The sequence below is a fragment of the Sciurus carolinensis genome, chromosome 1 (genome assembly GCF_902686445.1).
Source record: "Sciurus carolinensis chromosome 1, mSciCar1.2, whole genome shotgun sequence".
Taxonomy (NCBI): domain Eukaryota; kingdom Metazoa; phylum Chordata; class Mammalia; order Rodentia; family Sciuridae; genus Sciurus; species Sciurus carolinensis.
The window spans coordinates 75318723-75343927 of record NC_062213.1 but is presented as its reverse complement, the minus strand read 5'-3'; the positions used below and the strand labels follow the sequence as shown (position 1 = coordinate 75343927).

The 25205-nt window shown below is 35.2% G+C and overlaps 1 protein-coding gene and 1 non-coding gene across 2 annotated transcripts in view; one reads left to right on the top strand and one right to left on the bottom strand.

Moving 5' to 3' along the window:
* Tox (thymocyte selection associated high mobility group box) overlaps positions 1-25205 on the bottom strand; it is a 291212-nt gene that overhangs the window by 28096 nt on the left and 237911 nt on the right. The window contains 3 exon segments of the mRNA XM_047559398.1: positions 3168-3340; positions 3343-3397; positions 16891-17172. Coding sequence (XP_047415354.1) covers positions 3168-3340; positions 3343-3397; positions 16891-17172 — 510 coding nt within the window.
* Trnat-ugu (transfer RNA threonine (anticodon UGU)) lies at positions 14862-14934 on the top strand. The gene has a single exon. It is a non-coding gene; the product is annotated as a tRNA-Thr (tRNA).

The following is a 25205-nucleotide window of genomic DNA, read 5'->3' as shown; positions in this document are numbered from 1 at the left end:
CTTACTCTTCTTTATTAAGCAAGATCATCTTTTATGAGGAAGGAATAGGCTATGTCAAATCCCTATTAAGTCAAAGGAGCATCAGGCTTGGGGATAAACCATCTTAGGGTGACCCAAATTGCTCCCAATACCTTGTTTTGATAACTCTGAAATAAGTGTTCAAATTTTAAAACATTTACTTTTTATATGAAACAAAACATGGAGTTATTTCTCTCAATGTATCTTCCTAAACAATCTTGGCAGAACTTTTGTAAGTAATTAGATTTTGATTATGAGATTGCTTTCTAATACCTAATGAGTTATATAGGTCACTTATTATGCAATTTCATCCTTCCTCTATAAAATGAATTCTCCCTCAAATACCTCAACTATTTCCATGAAGAGAAATCCCAAAGGTAGACTTATTGTGAGTTACTTATTAAATTAGAACTAAAATATAAGAGGAAAAAGGGAAAATGTTTGTCATTATATAGCTGCCATTTAAAAGTCTTAAATATTACATTATAATTATAATCCTGTCTGCATTAGAAAGACTTGGCCTCAATTTTGAAAACCAGAATAGGAGAATGGGAATAATTTTCCTTTTTAATATCACAGTTGATAGAGTCAATCTCATATTCTTTGGGTCTATAAACATCTTACATGATCTGACAAAAAGGATGTGGGATATGATCTTAACATTCCCCTTTCTATCTTAGCTATTTTTATTCATTTTTGTGGTACTGGGGATTGAACCCAGGGCCTTGCTCTTGCTAAGCAAATGCTCTACCACTGAGCTACAGTCCAGCCCTCCCTTTTGCTATGTTAAAAACAAAAAGTCATATTATAACAGAATTGGTGGGAAGAAATTCACTGATTTATACAAACTGCATTAAGGAACTACCTGATTTTTGACATGTGAACATTATTCTTTTCCACCAGAAACAATAGGTACTTCTTTTTAATATTGGTAATATAAAGGACCAATCCTAGACTAGGGAAGACCTTCACCAATCTCCCTGTTTTAAAACCACTGATCTCGAATGTAGGAAATAATTAGGAAAAATGGGATCAGAGGACTAGACAAAGGAAGTAAGATGATTGTTAGTAGAGGGGATTGCTGTTCCTATAAAACTTCTGACAAAGTAAAAGCCAAGGCAGCACCAAGCAGCCTGGGAACAATAGTACCCATTCAGTTACCGAATTTTGGGTAGGAAAGAGGAGCTGAGTAGGAAATCATGCATATATTCTCAAGAACAAGAGTTGCTGCATGCAGTCCTTAGGGAGGGAAATTGCTTTCTGGAAGCTTCTTTAAGGAAATTCTATCTCAAAAAGGAAAGCAGTTGAAAGGTACTGAAGCTGAGTGCATATACAGAGGGGTTACTGGAGCAGACAGAGAAGAGTGTCCTTTTATGTGGCTTCATGGGTAGGACAGAGGCACCCAGACGGGTTGGGATTCCTGGTGGACATGCACTTAGTTTGTCACTCGGCAATGCTCTACTAAGTGGAGGGATGAAATCTCTGTACAATTCCACTTTGATTGTCCACATCCACTGGGAAACATACCTCAGATTTGGAAATGGAAAAGCAAACTGATCTGAGTTAGAATAGAAACCAGCTCTAAAATCCTGAAACAACTATGTTAGGTTTTAATTAGAATCACACAACACAATATCAACTACCCTATTAATAGGGAGATGGATATTTTAATCGCGTACACAGAAAACCTCAGTGGTGTGTTCTCCATCTTTGAAGATGACTTTTACAGCACAGCACTCCATAGGGCAGGTGCCTACGCTCTCCTATGAAGGCATTCCTTCAGACTGGCAGTCTTGGAAAGGACAGAAGACAGCTCTGACACAGGAAAGAGGAGCCCAAGGGCCCAGTTCTATGTTTCCTTAGCAACTGGTTTGACCATTATGATTATTATTGATTCCAAAGGGTTTGTCAGGAAAACAACTGAAAGTTAAGTGACAAGTTTCAATCATAGTAATTTCACATAATCTTAGACAAAATTTCAATAGAACTTGTTCTCTGACATATCTCCTATGCCTAAAATAATGTCTGGAAAATAAATGCTCAGTGAATATCTCTTGAATAAAACAATTTCACAATCTGCAAAATCTGGATACCCATGAGTATTGAATATAGCAAATGAGATAAATAATAAAAGTGCTAAATAAAACCCTATGTATTATAGATATATGTATTATATATAGTCACAGGAGGTTATAGATTCTTCTAGATGCATAAATAGGTTTGAGATTTTCTGTTTTTTACCTAGTTTTCAGGACATGATGAAGAGAGTTAAGTGTTTTTATCAATAACCAAATTAGGAGGCTAGTAGATCATTAATGCAACTCAGTATTTTGCAATACATAACATACATCTGCATAGTCATTCCAATGACTTATTTTAATGATCATGTTTATCTAGTGTTTTCTTTTTGAGAGTAAGTTTCCGCATAATAATGGCCTTCTAGCTCCTAGGTTTTGACACAGGGGATCAATACAACTTCTTTGTGAGGGTACATCTATTCAGTGAACTCTTACTCTGTCTCTATGATCCCCCATTCTCCTTAAGATCTGAGCTACTTGTGCTATTGCCACTGTGTATCACGCAGCCCTCCCTAAGCCTGGTCCTCAGTCACACTATGGTAATCCACAAGAGCAGAAGGAAAAGGCTGGCATCTGGTCCTGGTTAACACAACCTAGAAATGTGGTAAAAATACATATGGGGGGGTTGAATAATACCCTAGTGGTCTTTAGGAAAACCCTTCAATTTGAGGTTCTTTTTGCAAAGAGCAAAGAGGGTTTTGATGGCAAAAGGGTAAACAATAAGTGCTGAAGAGAGGTGTGGACAGTTCTCAAAATACTTTAAGGACGTTTTTAGTCTTTATGATCACATTGGCGACATCGAAGAATTATGTAATCCTGGCTGGGATATGCAGAAGTTCTTCCAAAAGTAACTACACTACATAAACTTTGAGACAAGGCAACTAACATGCTGTTTATGGAGGAATGATAGAGGGTATAAAATTTATGTGAATGTCTCTTAAAGTCTGGTTCTGACAGAGCACATTCTCAGCCACAGAAGAATTTACCCAAAACCCTCAGGAACCATCTCTCAAAGAGTGAATACAATGTCAAATTATGTTGATTCCCACTCCATTTTGAGTCCCTTCTTACCTGTTTTTGCTCTTCTCCTAAACCATCCCACATTGAAGCCACGATTTTAGAAACTTCTCCAAAGGTAGCATTCGGATTTTGACCCTTGATGGCAGCCTGAGTATCACGAAAGAATAATGCGTAGGCAGACACAGGCTTCTGGGGCTCATTAGGGTCCTTCTTCTTCTTCTTTTGGGAGTTTTTGGTTTTTTCCCTATATCAGAGGCAGGCCGCTTCTCTCCCCCATTGATCTGAAACAAAAATTGACACAGAATTGTAGAGGAACAGAAAATTTGTGGCCAATGTTGTTCCTGTCTGAGATTGAATTTCATATTTCAGGTTGGGGATAGCTAAATGGTAGAGTATGCGAGAGAACTTGGGTTCAATCACCAGCACTGGGGAAACACACACACGCACACACACATACAAACACACACACAGAGCAATAATCCCTTCATATTTCATGTAGTCTTCATGTTCATCCTTCTCCTGGCTCAATTTACATAGTTCTGAAAAAATTTTGTGATGAATGTGGTGGCATATGCTTGTAATCCCAGTTATTCCAGAGGCTGAGGCAGGAGGGTGGCAAATTCAAGGCCAGACTTGGCGACTTTGCAAGACCCTGTCTCAAAATAAAATAAATGACTAGGGATATAACTCAGTGGTAGAGGTTTTGTCTAGCATGTACTAGGACCTGAGTTCAATCCCCAGTACTGCAAAATAATAATAATAATAATAATAATAATAATAATAATAATACTTTATTCTTTTTACCATATTGCTCCACAATTAAGTATTTCATCTAACTCTCCTAAATTTTTCTTCTTCTCTTTCACTGTAACTGTGGCAGTAGCAAATTTCTTTTGTAGTGATCTTATTGAATGAGCAATCTAACCTGTTGCTTCTGAAGAGTTTACTCTTGTCTTCCTAATTATGATTTTAAAACCATGGGGGCAACATGTCAACTAAATGAAGTCATTTTACACTTAGGTCTATGGAATGCCACTGGGAAAACATAACAATGCTCACAGTGTAGAGAATGGCATGATTCTAACCCTGCATTAGTGCAATTATGGAGAAGTTCTATAATCTGCATTGTCTTATGTAATAGACACAAGCCATAGGAAGCCAATGAACATTTAAAATGCAACTTCAGTAAATATGGAACTAAATTTAGCCTTATTCACATTCAAATAGTTAATGGCTACCATGTTGGAGAATGTACCTCTAAAAACTAGAATCTAGAGATTTATAGAACAACTTTTTACTCCATTTAAAAATAGATTCAATTTTCTCCCATCATTTCAAATATGAATATGTGGATAATTTTAATTGCTATTCTGATACAGTTGGGAGGAAAAACCTCTCTCAATGTGTTTAAGACACTTATGTCTGAATATCATCTTTTTTACTTGACTAGATGTGCTCTTACTTCAACCAACTCTATGAAATAAGGAATTCAGTCTAGGATTTTTTTTCATTGATAAAATTATGAGTCAACAGAATACACAGAGGTCCTGTAAATGCAGAATCCTTTTCCACATGCCACTTCTACCAACCTAAGTCCCATGTGCACTATTTCCTGACTGAGCAGCCACTATCATGGCAGATTCTCCATCTTCCATTGTTGTGGTGGTTTTCACTTTTCTCCTCTCTGCAGATATAATGTAATATATATTTGTTCTACATGACTTGCTGGGTGGGGCATTTGTGTAATATAATCACCACCATTGTAGAGGAATGATCTACTGAGAAACCTGTGGATACATCAGTAGATCTAGTTTCATGCCCTCCTTTTATTTATTACTTTTAGCTGTGTTATTTTCATTAAATTAATTGTTCTGGGCCCTTGTTTCTTCTACTGTACAACAGCTGCAGTGCCATTTTATGATCATTGAGATGGCATATAGTTATATAGTTTTAAAATGTTAAAGACATTCAAATATTAATTATGATGCCTTAGAAAATTTAAAAATAGTTCATTGAATGGAAAGAGATGACTCTAATGTTGGATGCCTTATGATCAATTTGAAAAATATACCCAAGTACAAATAGAGAGAGGAAGAAACCTACGTGAGTTTTTAGTCTTTATTGAGAAATATATTTAAAAGATTATTACTCTGAAATTATCTACTGAAGAAGATCAAGGAATTCCTTGCCAACATGATGCTCTGAACTGAGTTGACACACTAATGTGGACTGACTTTAAATGATAGATTCCCCAGGATGGATCTGAGCGGTGGTCCTGTGAAATCATTGGCCCTCCTGTAAGCCTGTCAGAGGACTAGAATGATGGGACTGAGTTGATACAGGACAAACTGGTGGACTGGCTCTAAATTAAACACATAAACCTATGTGACACAGAATGGAGGTTCTCAACTATATCTGCACATTGGAATCACCTGGAAGGCTTTTGATAAATATCCAATGCCCAGGTCTTAACTCTATCCTGGTAATCAGATACCTAAGGGTTGGAAACTGGTCTCTGTCAAACACTCTCAACTGTTCTTCTTTACTCTTCCAATTGACATTTAACTACCTTGAGAAATAAAACAAATAAATAAACAAGAAAACATTCCCTGTGCCCCAAGGCTACATATAGTCATATCTTTCTCCTCTTCTCAAGCAAACAAGACAACCAAGTGGTTGTCTGTGCTGGCTGTACACAGTCTCTACTGCTCAATTGAGTGTGCTTACTTCTCACTTGGCTCTCCAGAGGGTCACCCACCATACTGCTCAATCCAATGGACTTTTTAGCATTGTCCTTACTGAATTTCTCACTGGGAAGGCCCTCTCTTCCAAGAGTACCATAACACCACCCTTTGTATGTTTCATTTCTATCTTGCTGTCCTTGCTGGTTTAAGAATCATGTTTTTTGGCTTATTTTCCTCCACATGGCCACTATATGGTAGCATTGCTGATGATAAAACCCCTTCTTCTCTGTGTTTGGACTGAAGTAATCTCATAAGTACAATGGGTTTACACTGCCATTTTTGACTGGAAAATTTTTAAGTTCATATTTTCCTTGAGTTTTGCATGCATAGAGACAGTTATTGTTGGAGATGTCTATTTGCAAATCTCAAAGATATCTCAAACTCAAGTTGGGCTCTTATTCACTCAGTTCTATATAGTTCCATTTATAGTATGTAGTAAACTTATATATATAATCTGCATGGCTGTGGAATGGTCTTCTGTCCCTGCCTCTAAGCACTGTGCTCACTGGCACTTAACATGGTTCCTGAAACACAGAACCTGCTTAACATTTGTTATAATAGTAGCAAAAATAAAAACACAAAATCATAGCATAATTGGAAGAATGAATGAATGAATGAAAGCACAAATGGTTTCTGTTACAGGAAATTAAGCCTCTCAAATTTATTTGAGCCCTTGAGGGCAATAAGCAATATGCAGTGAAAGAGAAAACATGCCTAGATTTAAAAAGAATTTACATGCTAATAGTAATTTCCTTGATTATAGGATGGGTCTTTGTAATTTTTTTCTTTACATTTTTTATAATTTCCAAATTTTTAAAACATAGCAGTTTTATATTCATAATCACTTACTGAAAAGAAAAATAAGTCAGCAATCATCACTGAAGAATAATCAAAATGGAGTAGTAGAAAGGTACAAACTCTCAGTCATAAGATGATTAACTTTGAGGCTCTAACAGCATGGTGACTATAGTTCACAATACTATATTGTATACTTGACAAATAGACCAGTGTTATTAAAAAAGAAATTGAAGAACCAAAAGAAAACAACAAAATAGGTGACTAAGTGAGAGGGTGGGATGAGGTAATTAACTGAATTGTAGTGATGGTTTCACAATGTACATGTGTATTGAATCATCATGTTGTTTTCTTTAATTAGACACAATTTTACTTGTCAATAATACCTCAACAAACCTGGGCAAAAAGGAGTGATCATGAAATTAGAGGGCATGTTTCACCAAAGATCAGGGATATTTAGAAAAAGGGAACAAAAGTGCAGAGAAAAAGCGAATCTTATCCACGTGGAAAATTACCTAGACTCATTTTAAACTTTAGTTAAAAAATTAATGATCAGACACATTGAATTCTCCTTCGCTGCAGTTTACATCAATCTTTTTACAAGATAATCAAATGTCAACCATAGAGATAAATCTATCATGCAATGTAGATGTTATTATTAAAGGATTTCCCCAAATTATTTTTCCCTCTTCCCTTGTCCAAAAATGTGTTTGAACCACAGGTATTCATGCCTATTTTCTTATTAAATAGGTGTTAGAACAGTTATTCTCTTGTTTGATGCTGTACTCTATTTTCTACGCATGACCTGATGAAGCAGGAGAACCTGTTACTGCCAGTAAAAAACTCAAATATTAAGTGTATCAAAAACACAAATTATCATTTTGGGCCAATGTAAAGCAACCCTTTAGAAAACCTTAAACAAGTTCATGCAACGAAACTATTTGTTCAGTTGTCTGGAAGATTTCCTTGGAATTTCCTGACTTTTCCTGTAGGGTTAGTAGGGTACAGTTTTTCTCACACTCAGAACATTGTGTAATAGAAGTCATGACGTCTGTCTCCACATCTCCAAGACTCAGAGAACATCATTTATGTGCTATGGGATGTAACTCTGAAGTTTCAGTTGTGTATCTGATTGAGTACCTGAGAGGACTAAGCTGCAGAGCAGGGTTTCACCTCCCTTAAGGCTAGACTACCAAACAGTTTCATAACAGCACATCATCTTTGTCTTTGCAATGGGTGAAGGCATATGGATCTGCTTTCGGTCAATAATATACTATGCTTTCCTTTTAAATATATATGCATACTAACCTTGGAGCAGAATTGACATCTGAGAAGATCAATCTAAAGGATAGACCTAAAAATTCTTTACTCCAGATTCACTGTTTTTCCTTTAATAATTAAAGTAGATCATCAAAGCCATAATTTTAGATCATAATACTCTGACTACTCAGAATTGTCCTCATAGAACACATCTATGGTTTATGTAAGATAATGCCCAATTTCCACATAAGACTTAGATAAGCTAGGAAAAGCTATGTATGAAAGATCTCTCTTTTCATAAAAATAAAATGTGCTTTGGAGAGAATTATTCATTATATTGCTCAGTGTTCTTCTACCAAGGCTTACTGGGCATGCACAATAGCTTTGCTCTTTAGGATGTAATAAATGGGCTGGAAATTCACTCTTGTGTTTTGATGTCTTCAATATCCAAATACAAAGGATGATGCTTGCTAACTCTTTTTTACCTTTTTCACTTTTCTTGCATGGGAAAGGGGCAGAAATGATCTGCCACTTTAGATTCTATGTACTGAACTGGGAATTTGTAAAACCTACTTTCTGGAGGTATTTTTGTTAATTATGTGAAAAGCACATGCTCATTGCTCATATGCAAAGCCTTCTTAAAAAAGAAATGTTGCTATAATTTGAATACACTTACATGCCAGTAAAGGATTGTATTTTGAAAAATACCTGGCTCTTATGACCACAGATTATTTGGGATGAACACAATGATGATGAATATGATTATAGTAGAAACATTAGCTAAAAGGATTTATAATATATCCCTGGACCTGAAGTTTGAGTACTATCTGGATCCTGACTTCTTGCATTGATGGATAAAAGTTTGCAATTTTGTGTTTTAAGTTTCTAAGAAGTTCTGATTTCTATAGTCCAGAATAGCACTGTCTCAGAGAACTTCCTGAAACTACAGAAATGCTCTCTACACTGTCCAAAAGGGTGGCCACTAGCCACATGTGGGTATAGACCACTTATAATGTGGCTAGTGCAACTGAGGAATAAAAAATTTCAGAATTTAATTGTAATTAATTAAATTTATAATTTTAATTAGAATTTATTTGTAATTAATTAAATTAAGTAGTCATAGACAACTAGTTAATTTTAATATCATGATCTTTAGAAGACAGGAGAAACCTTATAATACAAAAATAAAAGCTACTCACGATAACAAGCACATTCAAAGTAAGTCTTAATCATTGTTGCATCATTCATGGAATTAGTATAATGTCGTAATAAAGTGGATCATCATATTTTTGCTCTTGTAATCTTTAGCACTGGGCAAAAGCTTAGAATTACAAGGCGAATAAAATTTTAAATGCATACAAAAATTGTTTGAAAGTCATAGCAACTAAAACATGGCTGAGCTGAAGCTCTAAATGTAGCTGATTACCCACGGATGTATTTCCCATTCAGTCAAAGCACTAATGAATAAACAAATGCATACACAAATACAAAAATAATACTTAAAAATGAAATCATGCACAAGCTTTTCTCAGATGCATATGCTTCATGTAAATTACTCAAAGACCTAGATGTGTCTCTCAAATTCCTAGTGGTGTCCTTAGGCTTCTGATAATTCACTTTTCTGTCATGTCTTATTGCTGAATTATAGGAATGCATTTAACTTATTATCACAAGGAAATAATAATCATTGATTTTTAAAAAGTTTGTGCTAACAGTATTGCTTAGATAATACTTCTTAAGAATTCAGAGTACATGATCTTAATATTATCAAGAAAAGGGGACTGTGTAGCTCAGTGGTGCAGCATGCATGAAGCCCTGGGTTCGATCCCCAGCACCGCAAAAATATTATCAAGGAAAGAGAATCACTGATACTGCAGTGTCCCTGGAGAAGTTAGAAATGTCTGTAAGCATATTTAAAATAAACTGCCATGGTCCCAAAGCCTTTAATGGAGCTGGGAGAGCTGTTTAATGCACACTATCTTGCAGTAATCGCTGTAGTTTAAAATAGATTTTAATCAAGCACCATCTGCATAATAGGCTGAACAAACAACATAGAACTCCACTTATAACTCTTATCATATAAAGTAAATATTATAAAATCTTCACCATAGAAACAGGGCATATCACACCACTTTTTTGTGATGGTACTGTTTCTCTAAGTGAAAATTTTGCTGCTTAATTCATTCTCTCTTTTCTTTCTAAACTGTGCTATCTAAAATCCCCTCATGAGAATAAATTCAAATAAGCATGGAAAGTAAGTCATCTAGTTACTGTGAAATCAGCAAGGTTGTAGTACTTCTTTCATTTTACAATTGGTTTTATTATTACCATTAATAATAACAGAACATTCAATGACTCAAAACATCAAACACACTTGAAGGGCTTTACTTTTGAAATGACTCACAACTGTGGGGCATTGTATTAGTATCAGGGTTTGTAATGCAAATTCATTTTTAAGGATCCTTGATTCTGCCAAACACAGCTTAGTATTATTTTTGGCCGAATTTAGCAAAGGCATTCAGTGGCCTCATGTGAAATACAGAGTTTGGGCCACTATCCAGAAAAATCATTTTAAAGTGAGACAAGAAGGTTGGTTGTAATTATATACACCTACTAGCTATATTTGTCAATTTTATTGGATCCACTTGATCTTTTTAAAATTTGTCTGAGTAGGGTGATATGTTTACTTTTTCCTGTTTTGGATTGAGAGTTCCTCCTGCTTTATAAAGAATTCAAGCTGTTGAAGTAGGGTCCTGCCGAATTAAATGCCAGGTGGCTGTGCTAACTCTCACTTTATTTTTATTCCATGAATTAATCAAATATGCTCAGTCATCTAAGACATGTCTAAGAATAAATGCTCCTTGAAAATACTATATCCTAGCATAATTCAATTATTTAAATAGATCTTAGAAAAAATAATTTGGAATCAAATTTGTTTGAATTTTATCATTTTTTCCTCAACGAATTTGTTAGGCTGAGCCCTAACAAATGGGATACGTTTTCTTTTGTAAAATAAATGACAAATATCTGTAAGCTCAGAGGTTAGGGAGGCTGTGGAAGAAGGATTTCACGTATGAGGCTAGCCTCAGCAATTTAGTGAGATGCTGTATCAAAATAAAATAAAAAATGGAGATGTGCTAGAGATGCATCTCAGTGGCAGAGCACCCCAGGTTCAATTCCCAGTACCAACAAATAAACAAAAAAAATTGAAACTTCTGTTTGCTGGTGCCTAAGGAATTCTTTAAAGACCATTGTATATATCACATCATTTGAGGTATTGAACAATCGTATAGTAAAAACAGTTCAATGGAGAAAATACTATGCTTTCAAGTACCAATTTTAAGTATTTTGTGCCACTGTTAGATAAAGTGACAGGACATTTGGTTTTAAAATGGTTTCATTTTCTTGATGTTTATAGAAAGCTATCATTTTTATTTTACTACAGGAGTCTTCTTGACGTAGAACAGTAGTAAATACTGCTATTTACCAATAAAGGCTTATTTAATTTCTGCTGCAGTGACTTGTCTTATTTGCTTTGAGAGTAAAATCTTTTTGTTTCTGTCTAGCATGTCAGGGCACATACACCAAGGAATTAAGGAATGAGTAAGTCCCTTGAAGGCAAAAAAATTAGTGAAAAAAGGAACCCAGAGAAGTAAGCAGAGTACTGAAGTCAGACCCCCTTTCTGAAGATTTTTGCTGAATCAGCTGATATTAGGTTAAAGGGTGCAGTAGATAAAAGACAAGTTCATGGTTCACCAAGTCAGGATGTTTATAGGAGGGTCTATTAAAGTCAGGATGTAAAAGAGACTCTTAGTGCAAGTGTAGAGCAATATAATTTTCCTTACACTGGACATCTCAGGACCTACAAGGATGATTGCTCTGGAATCCTGATATTAAATGGGACCGAGGAGGAATCTCTTATTATAATTAAAAAACAAAAACCAGCATTTGCATCACCCTGTAGCTCATCTGAAAATCTAAGTGTGGTTCTGGATTATAATGGCTCAAGATATCAGGGAAAAACAACTACAAATCATCTTTGGAAGAATCTCTTTACAAGCCAGATCTAAAAGAATTCCTTTAAGGTTTAAGTAAGTATTAGCTTTCATTCCAAAAGCAAAATAATAATAATCATGATAATAATAATATTGATGATGTTAAGTAAAAAATAAAAACCAAAATAAAACAAAACAAGCTATTAAAACAGAAACCAGTCCGCAAAAGACTTCATGTATTAGAATTACCAGAGGGCATACAACATATATATTTTAACATATTTGTATGAATAAAAGAAATTAAACATGTGAATAAAGAACAAGCAAATAAGAAAACATTCAGATTTGAGAATAAAACTAGAAATATATTTGAAATTTAAAGCTCAATAGTTCATTTTGAATTTCATTTTGATTAGATACAGCTGAAAAGAGACTTATGAAATTATGAACTGACAAATAAATATAAATGAATTAGAATATAACACAGCAGACAAGAAAGTAGCAAATGTGAAATAAACTAATTGTGAAGGATAAGATGAGAAAGTCTAACATTGATCCTTTCAGAATTATAGAATGAGAAGGGAATAAGAATGGGGTAGAAGCAATATCTGAAAAAATTATTAAAAATTTCTAGATATGATGGAGATAATTAAATTCAGGATAAATGTGAAGAAACCGACCTATTCACAATGAAGCTACATGGCACCAAAGGCAAGAGAGTAAAGACAGATTACTTTCGAAGAAAAATAGAGGACAGTAGAACACAGAAACCAGGCCTCAATGGAATAATATAACATCTTTAAAATGCTGATAGAGAATAATAACTGTGTATCTAGAAATTCTATACCCAGCAAAAGTACTTTTTAAGGTAAACATATTCCCAAAAGACCCTCACAAAAGAATACTTTAAAGTATAAAGAAAGTGATGTCAGATGAAAAAACATGTATATAAATAAATCTGGAGGATAAAATAGAGTATATAAAATAAAAAGCATTTTATAAAGTTTATTAAGTCAGAGAATCCAATCAAATTACCTTGAAAATGAACAATATAAATGGGAAGGAAGTTGTTTGGAGTAAATCTAAGCAAATGGGTAAAGATATTGTTCACTTTTAGAATTTTCCATGGTTTTATGTTTGGGAAAGCTACTGAAAGAGAAACAGAAGTAGTTTCCAATTTTATAATAAAAAATAATGGACTAAAGAAAATAAGAATAGTCTTAAGAAAATTGAACATTTTTGTAAAATATCAAAAGTATCACACTTAGATGGAGAGATAAACCCAGATATTTTAGTATTTATATTAATATAAATGATGTAAATGCTCCATTTGAAAGCAAAAGATCATCTCATTATAGATTACTTACACAAGACACATATAAGACATAAGGACACTTTCAACAGAAAAACTGAAAGTAAAAGGATGAAAAAAAATACACTTTGATTCTTAGCCCATAAATTCTTTAAAGGAAAAACTGCCAAAAATATACTTGTAATGCCAGATACTTTTAAGTGTCTTAAAGTGTCTGTTAAATTAGAAGTACTGGATTACAGGCTTAGAACCACAAGCTGCCTAAGTTTATATTGCTTTGATGCTTTCCTGTATGTCTCATTTATGACTTAAAGCTGTCAACACAGCTTCAGAGCAATCAAAATCATGGGTAGTGTTTATAAGGTGATAATTAATTCTACTGGTGTATTTACAATATTTCTCTCTGTCAAAACAGACTTATTTCATTTAATTGTTCAATTAGATAAACTGGAATCAATATGTAATTGCTTCAAGAGAGCACAAAGTGTTAAGAGGGAAACTTTCAAAGACGCTTTTTTTCTGGTATGGAACTCAATATTCCTTTTTGGTTCGCTTGTTAGAAATGATTTAAATGATCTTTTTGATTTAATGCTGTTTTATATCTAACTGGAGCTGTTGCAATACAACATTCCACATAAATCCTACTCATATACAAAGGAAAATTCACTTTAATCCTTAACTGTGATAAAAAAAAATGCTCAAGCATTTTCATCAGAGGATTTTTCTAGTAATTTAATATAAGTTGAATAAATGGGTAGAAGGATTTTGAATTAAAGGGAAAGTGAAGAACATTGCATACAGCTGGAAAGGAGTGGTGAATTTTTTTGAGATGGAAAATACCCTTAAACAGAACCTTAGGAGTTGTATCTGATAAAGACACAATCCAGATGCACAAATTGATCCTTACTATGAGCAGAACATTATTTTTTCCTTACAATATACTATATGCAAACTTTGTTTAAGAAATTTACTTGAGTCATTCATGTGTAACCCAATATTTACAACACTGGCCACAAATTCCTGGTATTTACTCTTAGGTTCAAGAACTCACTGGCTGTTAGGTGCCATTAGAATAATCCATATTTTCTGTTTGTGTAGACAAAAAGTTGTTTCTAAATGGTACATTCTCTAGAATCATCCCTAAACCTGCACGAATCCAACTCTACTTCTAGAATATGAATAATATTATACAATCATCAGTAAAGAAATATGTATTATTTTGAATGTGGATATTTAGTAAATGAGTAGAAAATCTACTGGCAAAATTTCATGCCAGTCTGAAAACTTACAAAGTATAAATTCACACCTTAGCAAAATTATGAAATATGAACCTAATGGGTTAATAGAAAATGGCAGAATCTAAGAACATAAGTTCTATGAATCTCAGGTTTCTACTCATTCATTGACTCATATAAATTGAAGGCTGTGGAAAATGCTCTTGTAATTAAGAATCATTCTGTATAAAATTTATTGTCAGAGAGCTACTAATTTTACATTTAATTTCCTGAAATGTCATCAAGGAATACTGATAAAGATACAATCCAGATGCACAAATTGATCCTTACTATGAGCAGAACATTATTTTTTCCTTACAATATGCTATATGCAAACTTTGTTTAAGAAATTGACTTGAGGGGCTGGGGATGTAGCTCAGTTGATAGAGTGCTTGCCTTGTAAGCACAAGGCCCTGGGTTCGATCCCCAGCACCCCCCCCCCCAAAAAAAAAAAAAAAAAAAGAAATTGACTTGAGTCATTCATGTGTAACCCAATATTTACAACACTGGCCACAAATTCCTGGTATTTACTCTTAGGTTCAAGAACTCACTGGCTGTTAGGTGTCATTAGAATAATCCATATTTTCTGAAGAAAATTATTTTGCCCTCTAAATGGTCAGCTGAGTTTTCACTAACCCAATACATTATTATTAATATCAATTGGCCTTCTCCTGTCTTTTCAATTTAGTCATGAGTGACTCTCCCACTGACAACAGGGAGAGTCCCAGAGTGCGGAGGCAATTGGCACTGGCAAAGTGTGGTTTTGCGGCTGTTCTGGTATTTGTCCTAGGATTTGTTTTAATCAGACATGGTAGGATGGCAAATCAGAAAAGATAGTCATGAAGAAAGAAGTTTAGACTCATAGATCACTCTGAATGAAGAGACATGGCAGGCCACACAGGGCCATGTGGGGAAACACTCAGGTCAATCAAGAGGTAGAAAGGGGACAAGGGCAGAGCATGACCTAGAAAATTCGTGGGTGATTTTGTGGGAAGGAATAGCGAAGCAGAACAGGCATGCTGAGCAAGTTAAGGATTAGTAGCTTGAATAGTTTTGTCAGGCTCTGAGCTATAGGGCTGGTCCCTAGCTGTCAGATGCCTGGCCAGGAGTAACTGACTTGTGAGAGTCTGATAAAGGAGATAGTTAGAAAGTGGGCTCTGAGTAGGTTGCTCTGTATGTCAAAAGGGGGTTTGCAGGGGAGTCATCTGCTACCTCTAGGAATTAGCTAGCCACACAAGGGGTAATCTTCCCAGGATTAAGTCCCAAATGCCATAGTATCAAGAAAACAGAACATAAGAAAATATAGTCATCACTTCAGTTTTGTCATCAGGCTAAGGAAATCTATGAATTGTGATTCATCTGGACCTTTTAAAAATTAGTGTAGCCATTAGAAATCAACCATATATCCCAGAATCCCACAAGGTTGCCTTTGGCATCGGGTTGACAGTTTCATTTGCCAAAAATAAAATTCTCACAAAGGTGAAAAGAGAATAGAGTGGCTGACTATTAGTAAGATTTTTAAAGAAAAAAAGAAGAGGAGGAATATACAATGCTTATTTAATAGTGAGCATTTTTTCATAGCATCTAGGCACAAAAGTCCTCATGGGGGTGCATTTGGGATACTTGTCTGATGATTAAGGTAATAAAAGGATTATTTTGGTGTTTTCAGGTGAAAATGCATTTGGTTTTGTGCAGTCATTTAAAAAAGTTGCCTATAATATGTTAGAGAACTGATTACCTTCTGCACCTAAGGTCTTAACCCATCTTCCCATCCAGATAACTGGTAATGGACATACAGAGATAACCATATTGGTATGGGGATTACAAACCGTATACCACAAAATGTTCAGGCTTCTGTTTCTGGATGCAGCCAACTCTTACATCTGGCTCTTTCTATCCTTGTCCTCAATATGGAATGGTTGAGTCAGGTGATCTTAAGGGTTTCAACTAACCACAGAATTATAATGCACACACACACATGCAAACTTGTACACACAAACACATTCACACTTACATCTTCTTCTTTTTACCCCTGAAGGGCTATTGCCTTAAGATAAAATATTTATATTGAAATAGATCTTACTGAATGAGTGTGAATTAGGCTTATATTTGGAAGTTGGGTCCTGCAAAACTTATTCTGCCTTAATATGCAGACTGTACATTTTGTGGGTGTGAGTGACTTTTATGCTTAGTACATCTGTATTGAAAGGATAATTAGGAACTTATAAGTGTAATTGGCCAGGCGTGTGGTTTAATCCATTTGGTTTGAAACCTCATGCTTCATTAACCAAGTGTATGTCTTCACCGAAATTTCTCATTTGAAGGATAGAGATTTGTGCTACCCAGAGGTCAAAGAAGGCGACAAAATGGGTAGTAAAAATGATCTGTTTGTACCTTAGAGGTCTCATCGCCTTCATCTTCATGCACTGAACTGGATGGTGAAGGAGTTGCAGACTTGCTCCCTGGTGGAGAGGGTGAGTTGTGGGGAACATTGCTTCCTCCCATGTTCAAGCCAAGCTGAGCGCTCAGCTGGGACTGGTTGATGGTAGTCAGCTGGCCATGCTGCATCATTCCGGCCTGCTGCCTAATGTCTGCAGGCTGACCCCTTGGTCTCATGGCTGCCATCTGAGGATGGGAGCTATACTGAGTTCCTTCTGGGTTCCGTATGTCTTGCATCTAAAATAAATAAATAAATAAATTAATTAATTAAAATTTCAGAATTATGTTTCTGCCCCCCTTTCCCCCCAAATAAATAAATTCTGTAGATTCCAGCATGTCCCTGTTGAGCTATACTCACATTAATTTTCTTTGGGGCACAGTAATTTTGACAATTTATGTGACCTTAAAGAACATGGGGTTGGGGGTGTAGCTCAGTGGGAAAGTGTTTGCTTAGTATGCATAAGGCCCAGCACCACAAAAAAGAAAAAACCAGACTAGAATTTGATAATTTAGCCAATCTTTTGGTATTAATGCCATGTAGACACATATCATTAATATGTACATTTTATTATGATGTAAGTTTCAAAATGTTGGTGCTTATTAGAACGTCTGTCCAAATTATACAATTGTTAGTGATTATGGCATCACAGCAATTTGTTCAATGCTATTTTAAAAATTCTGATCACTTGAGAAAGGTTTTGAGAGTTAATAAGCATACCATTGTTCTCAGTTTAATTCTTTATAGGATAACACTGACCAAAATGTTTCCTAACTACCAGACTCACAATGCTTACTGACTGGTATTAACCAATTGATTAATTGACTATTGAAATGATTTGACTGAACAGTCAGATTTGAAAGTAAAGCTCTAAAATTGCAAGGTCACTGTATTAATCCATTATGCTATCTGGGTCACTGCTTTTTAGCCTTAATGAGACTCACTCTTGTAATTCAAGCAATGAATTTTGTCTCGGCAAGGATTAGAATTAAAAGCATTGGGGGATGAAGCGCTTAGCGTTATCTAGAGGTCAAATGCGTTGTGTAAGAGGAGTACGGTGGATTTCACTTAATGTTTCTCCAGTACTTTAAAACTTAAAATAATAGGGACTATTTCATGGTACTTATAGACACAACTCAGTTTTTTTTTTTTTTTCTTTTTTCACTCTGAGGGGACTTATGAAACCCAGGTAGGTAGAAAGTGCTCAAGAGAGAGAAAAAAGAAAACTATGGAGAAAAAAGGGGGAGTGAATAAATCTATGGTTAAAATTACATGTTGGAACTGAAAAATTAAATTAGCAATTTATCTTACTGTTTCATTAAAAAAGAATCAGTGTCAGAGGTTTAGACATTCTATGTGCAAATATTATTGTGACATGAAAATACTCAAATAAGTAAACTGGTCACACATTTTTTTTTATTTCTCACGGTTATAAAATCATTTTTTATAATACTGACAATGAGGCAGGTTGAATGAAATTCATATGGAGTCTCCAGAGGAGATGTGTTAGTTTGCTAGAGCTGTCAAAACAAAAATACCAGACTGGGTGGTACAGACAATAGACATTTATTATCTCAAGTTCTGGAGGCTGTGATAGCCGGGTTAGTTTCTAGTGGGGCCTCTCTGCTGGTCTTTACACAGTTTCCCTGTGTGTATGTACATGTTTGTGTTCAAATTTTCTTTTTGTATAAAGGCATTAGTCATATTGGATTGAGAAAAATAGGTAAAAAAAATCATTTTTTGACCAATGCTGTCAAGTCATTTCACCAATTTAGTAAGATTCATCTGAAAGTGGACTTTCGTGACTGTTCTGGGCTGCTATCTGCCCTGTATTCATTCTCAGTGACAGATTTCCCACCTCTACCAGGAGATATTTTGTTAGTCAGTTTCAACCACCCTTGGACCTTTTCCAATTTTTGCTCCTGCTACATCTTCAGTCTCAGTTCCAGGTGTTGTAGACTTCTGGCTTTCCTTGGTGAAGTTTAGTCTAGCTCCATGGATTTGTAACTGCTGTCTTCCTAGTCCAAACCAACATTTTTTTCAATAATCCAAACTATATTCCCGTGATCCTTCAAAAGTAGCCATAATTTTCCTTTTTATAAAATCCCCCATTAAGCAGTTGTTACAATTCAAAGATACATGTTAGAAGTACAAGTGCTCTTAAGAAAACCCAGTCTATGGGAGAAGAAACTGGGCGGGAGGTGGGGGGAATGTCAAATACTTGTTACAAAATATATGTGTGAATATATGAGTAAAATCCAGAGTCGTTAAATGACTTGCTCCAAACCAGAGTGAGTTAAACCTGCATGTTCAATTTCAATCTTTGATACTTCCCTCTGTATCAAGTAACTGACTCAACATTTTAGGTATTCCATAGAGAGGGTTATAGTCAATTAAAGATAATTAAAAACTCATTTTCAATTGTCATCAACCCAAATATATGATTGTTTTATCTAGTCCATTCATATTGACTCCACTGACATTTACTAAGTTTTTATTTCTTCTTAGATGTTCATATAATTTCTACAATTTCATTTACCTTATGACATAGCTTTCACGAATATCTTGAAAATTGTACCATTGACAGAAAGTACCTTTGAAAATACAAAGAAGAGGTAGTACACACTAAGTTTCTTTCTTTCTTTTATCAAGTTTACTCTGAAATGTCCTAAAATTATATTTATTATTCTCTTAGACTTTTAGCATGTAGAACAGATTTTATTATGGGCATAGAGTCATGAGTACCCATAAATGAACACTATTCTATACAACATAACCTCTTCTTCCAAACCAGTAAACAATATAGACCCTTCTCCCACATTCAACTTACATATTCATAGAACACACTTTATAGTCCCATAAATTAAAAATATTTACCAGCAAAATCATACTTTAACTAAACTCTTTCCAAAAATATTTAACTACTCGATATTGTTATTTTTCCTTCACATAAATGTCATGTTACCAAACATGTACAATTTGTAGCAGATCTATTTTGAGTCCACTTCATCTTATCTTCTCAGAAATCTTGTAGTTTTAACATGATATGATAGGGAATAATTTCTAAATTGATTTTCATACAGTTTCCAGATTTATGACTAGGAAGAGTATTCTTCCAGGGACTTAAAACAATCTCCTTTTATAGCACCTATATCTTCCACTCTTTTGCAATCTCTTCAGTTGTTTTCTCATGTTAGTTTGTGTTCAGGGTAGATGTCTGGAAAACTAAAACCAGCATTCCTGACCTGGTATAGGAGAGCAAGAGGTGGGCATGGTCATGGAGGAGCAGAGAATCAATTTGGGTAAGAATGGTGAAGTGTTTAAGAGGGGACCTCTTTCCACAGACTCGTCATTAATTCAAAATATTGTGTCACCAATGGTGTTAGATGAGGCAATTTTAACACTGTATCAAAGGACAATCTTCCTGTGTGGAGGGTGGCAGGCACAAATGAGAGAGCATCTCTATCTCCTCACCCCTCTGATGCACTTACAAGCACTGGGACCTTCACACCCACAGTGATACTGTGAATCTGGAGGAGTATTTCCATTTTACCTTGCTTTCATGGGAGCCAGTTCATTATTAATCACTGCCTAAGGTTTAATATGGGGAAAATTAAGCTGGATGAGTCTGATTCTGAAAGTAAGATTAATTAGATAGCTCATGCAGGTAAGCAAATGTTTTGATTACTGTTTTTTCTCTAGAAAGGTATTGATTGACAACAGCTCCTTAATGTCAAATAGAAAATCTGAACTAGCAAGATACTATTTCTTCTTATTCCCAGTATTTTAAATTTATTATAAATAATTTACTTAAGTCATGCTTAGTAGCAACAGTTGTTCTGATTCTTCTCAACTTCTTTTATTTTTCTAAACATATATATATATATATGTATGTATTTGTTGATGGACCTTTATTTTATTCATTTATTTATATATGGTACTGAAAATCAAACCCAGTACCTTACACATACTAGGCAAGTGCTCCATCACTAAGCCAAAACCTCAGCCCTCAACTCCTTTTCTGACTTCTCTTTTTTTCTCCAACTTCCACTCCTAAATGATTCCCTAACGTTCTGTTATGAGCCACCTTCTTTTCACCCAATTAAGATCCACCATGAATTTATTAATGGAGAATGTTCTAAAAGAAAATGTACAGGGGGGCTGGGGATGTAGCTCAGTTGGTAGAGTGCTTGCCTCACAAGCACAAAGCCCTGGGTTCAATCCCCGGTACCCCCCCCCCCCAAAAAAAAAAAAGAAAATGTACAGCGATGACCCAAACTCCAGGTTTAATTCTGTAGTTGCTTGCTAGACGTGTTACTTGGACATCATTCCTGCTAGAAAGGTAAGAAAAGTTTTCCTTCTCAAACTTATTTATTTATTTAGTCATGCTAGGGCCTTGGAGCATGCTAGGCAAGTGTACAACCACATCCCCAGCCCCTTTAACCTACTTTTTTCTACATAACTAATTTGTTGATGACATCCTCACTCTCCTTATCACTTCTACTTAAAACATTCCTGTTCATTTTGGATTCTTTTCTACCAAACTGAGTTCTGTTGAGTCTACCATAAAACGTCATTCCTTTCTACCCGTCCCTCCTTCCACTTCCCCACCCATCCTTCTATTTTACTTCTTCACTTCCAAAAACTGCTTAACTATAAACAATATTTTCACATGTACCTTAAAGGCTGTGACAAAATTAATCTTCATAAGCCATGCGCTTGAAACTTTCCATTGTTATATGCCTATAAAATTAAATCAAAACTCTTCAGTAGGACATTAAGGGATCCAAATAAACCTTATCACTTATGACTGTCCTTCATGCATGCTATTGTTCAGTCAAATCAAATTAATTACTATTCTTTGCTTATGTCTTTCAGCCTTGATTGTGTGTTTTTTTTATGCTGTTTTCCCCCTCACTCAACAACCACTTTCTGAGCAAACTATCTGAAATTCCTATAAAGAGGGGAAAAATCCTTTGCTCACTGATTTGTGATTTTTTAAGTATTTTTGACCCTTATAATTCCCTTTTGCCTACCATGTGGGTGGCTTTTGCATAAGCCTATTGAGGAGGGGAAAGGTAAAATGATCTCAGATAGCTCTACTGAAAAAGACCAAATAGAAATAAAATATGCTTATTTTACATATGTATGCTTTTCTTTTTTAACCATTCCATGATGCTATCTTGACATATTCAAACTCAGAAGATACTTAAAAGTCAAGTTAAAAACTCAACTCATCTACAAATCTCCAAATACTTTCTTTCTCTGAACTGCCAATGTATTTTCCTTGTACTTTCTTTATGGGACACCATTTTTTAAATTTGTCAGTTGAACATGTGTGTAACTTCTCAACAGTCATTGCCTTGATTAGTCCATGGCTGAGACATTTTTCAATCCTTCAAGAGCTCTTTTCCTAGTTAAATACTATTCCAAGTATTCAAAAAATATTTTTTGTGTTAGTATATGATCAAATACTGTCAGTATAAACCACTTTAATAATTTTTCTTTATTCCTAAAATCTTCAGCTAGCATTAGGCATAAAATGATTAATGATTAAGAAACCCCAAACTGTATCCTGTGACACTATCATTTTGTGGTAAGGAAAAGACTCCTCCAGTATTTAGCTCTCTGGCTAAGTGTCTGGCAAACGAGTGTCATGTGTAGCCTCCCTTGCAGCTATGTACAGCCATGTCACCATGAAATATAAGTGAAAATGTTGGATGGTATTGCCAAGAAGTCCCTATAAAAGGAGACTTTTTTCCCCTTTGCTCTTTTACTCTTCTTGTTAACAAAAAAATGTATGGTGACGAATAGGGTTTAGAAAAATGTGCTAGACCAAGAGGCAGCTCTCTAAGGATGCTGAAGAAATAAGAAGGAAAGGACTTAAGGGTCTGCTTAACCCTTAAGTATAACGTACCTTAAGTAATGTCCCTACTATGGGAATCTATTTTTTGCAGACTGATTATCATTGGAGTTTTCTGTGATATACAGCTGAATATAATCTTAAATAATACATCTTTGAAGATTATAAACTCAAAAAAGTAGGAAGAAAAACTCCTTTCCTTACCACTGTAGCCCTAGAATCTAGCAGAGATCTTGGCTCATAGCAGGTACTCAACACATATTTTTCGAGTTACATTAAAAAGATGTTTTGACAAGATGCATTTGGAATTGATGTTGACTATTTAGAAATACTAGTATAAATCCTTGCTGTCTTGGGAACTTCATTTGCTAAATTCTAGAGCTCAGATGTCTCAAAGACAATTTCTAATGTGTGTATTTCTCATTTTGTTTATATTCAAGCCAAGTGAACTTCATATCGTCTTGGCTGAAAGTCCTGCATGTAATTGGCATTTTAGTTTCGAGTGGCTCTTTATATTCATCTCTCCATTTGGAAAATTCAGCCCATTTTAAAATGGGTGCTACATTTCAGTGTTTGAAAATCATATCTGTTTCCTTAAATTATCCAGATTGCTCTTGAAGACCAATATTTTTTTTTCTACTTGTGGCAGTTAAAAAAAAGTCAATTAAAATGATGGAGGAGGATTATAATGAAGAGGAAATTTTAATTGAGTTCCTTAAAACCCTTTTTCCAATTATTGGAAAACAAAACTTCCATTAAAATCAATTAAGAAACCAAAGCAGATATTATATGTTCTCCCTCATGACCTGTCGTACAACCCATGCTTGATGCTAATATCATATTCCTTGTTCCTTTTTGTACCTATAGCTTAAGAGTTGCCAGGTTGAGGCTGGAGTTCAAGTGGGAAAATTCACACACAATATTTGATATATATTTCAGCATGTGTTTTCACTTTAGTTTCCTTGAATTTTCTTCAAAAAGGAGAAGGAAAAAAATACCCATGTTGTGGATTATTATTTTTGAAAATGAATATTGTGGTATAACTGTAATACCCCTCCAAAAAAATCTTTGTAGTAATGTTAGTAGGATTCTTGACTAAATGGTTTGAAATTGCAGCTTTAAATGTTACAAGAACAACTAAAGGCCTGCCTGTCGGTATCAAAAGCTGTGTGTGCTTCACAATCCTCGAGTCTGCGCAGTTTCTTCGAATATCAGCATCCTTCCAGGTCCAACGTGCAAGCCTTGAAAGCTATCATTATCTCTGCCTCTAGCAGACAATCTATATCAAAACAGTTGTACACATAAAACTCTAACGACGCCTTGGCTCTCTCTGCTCTGATCCAGCTGTTTGAGTGAATAGCAGTTGGTGAACAGAGTGCTGGAACAGGGGTAGCCCCGAGGCCTTATTTGCTAATGTGGATCACCAGCTGCTACTTTCTGTGGTCTATGCAGGCAACGCCTGGAAGTTTGCCAGATGCAGCAGGAGCAAGAGAACGTGAAGAATCTCTGAAGCCCTTGCGTTTACCCCTGTCTGTCAGCATTTGACACCCTTCACTGTAGAGTGCTTTCCCCAGGGCAATGAGAAGACCCTGCTGGCTTTGGCTGTGACAAGTGCTTGCTCTGGGTTCCTTTTATATAAACTATCAAACACATACCATTCTTAGCAACTGAAGAAAAACTTCTGAGCCTTGCTCTGGGTTGTCCATGCAACCTTGCATGATTAATTAGGGCAGGAAGGCAAAGCGATTTCATTTTTTTCTTAGGAATAATGCACTCCAACAGTCTATGAGAAGAATCTAAATGCTGATATTATTTAAGCCCCCAATTTGATTACACATTTTTGCCAGGGATTCAATTAATATGTAAATGTATACACCAGAACAAATGTGTGGGTAAATTTAATAATCAAATTTTATTTATTATTTTCCTAAATGCATTTCCAAGAGAGCTTAATTATTTGTTTTCCAAACAAATTAAATAAATTGTCTTTATGTGATCTCCTTGTGTGATCTATTTATTATTTAGAAATGTGTATTTTAAATAAACTTTAAAAGTTTTCCTATTAGGCTTTTGACATTGAACACTGATAATGTCAAAAAAATTAGAAAAAAATTCTGAAAAAATGCCTGGGTACAGCACATGCTGTATTTTTAAAGATTTAGAAAGGTGCTGCTTTCTATGACTAGTTCTAGTTCATGGGGAGCCATTGACACAATTGTGATCAAACATTCTGGCAGCCCAAACTTACATATGTGGGGGACATCCCAGGGATAAGCGGGGCAGTTTATGGTCACAGAGCAGAGGGTTTTACCGTGAGAAAGTAAAGAGGTCCAATAAAGGCTGAACTTATAACCTGGGGTTTTATAGCCTGATTAAGGCTAATAGGCTACTGGTAGATACAAGGCTCGA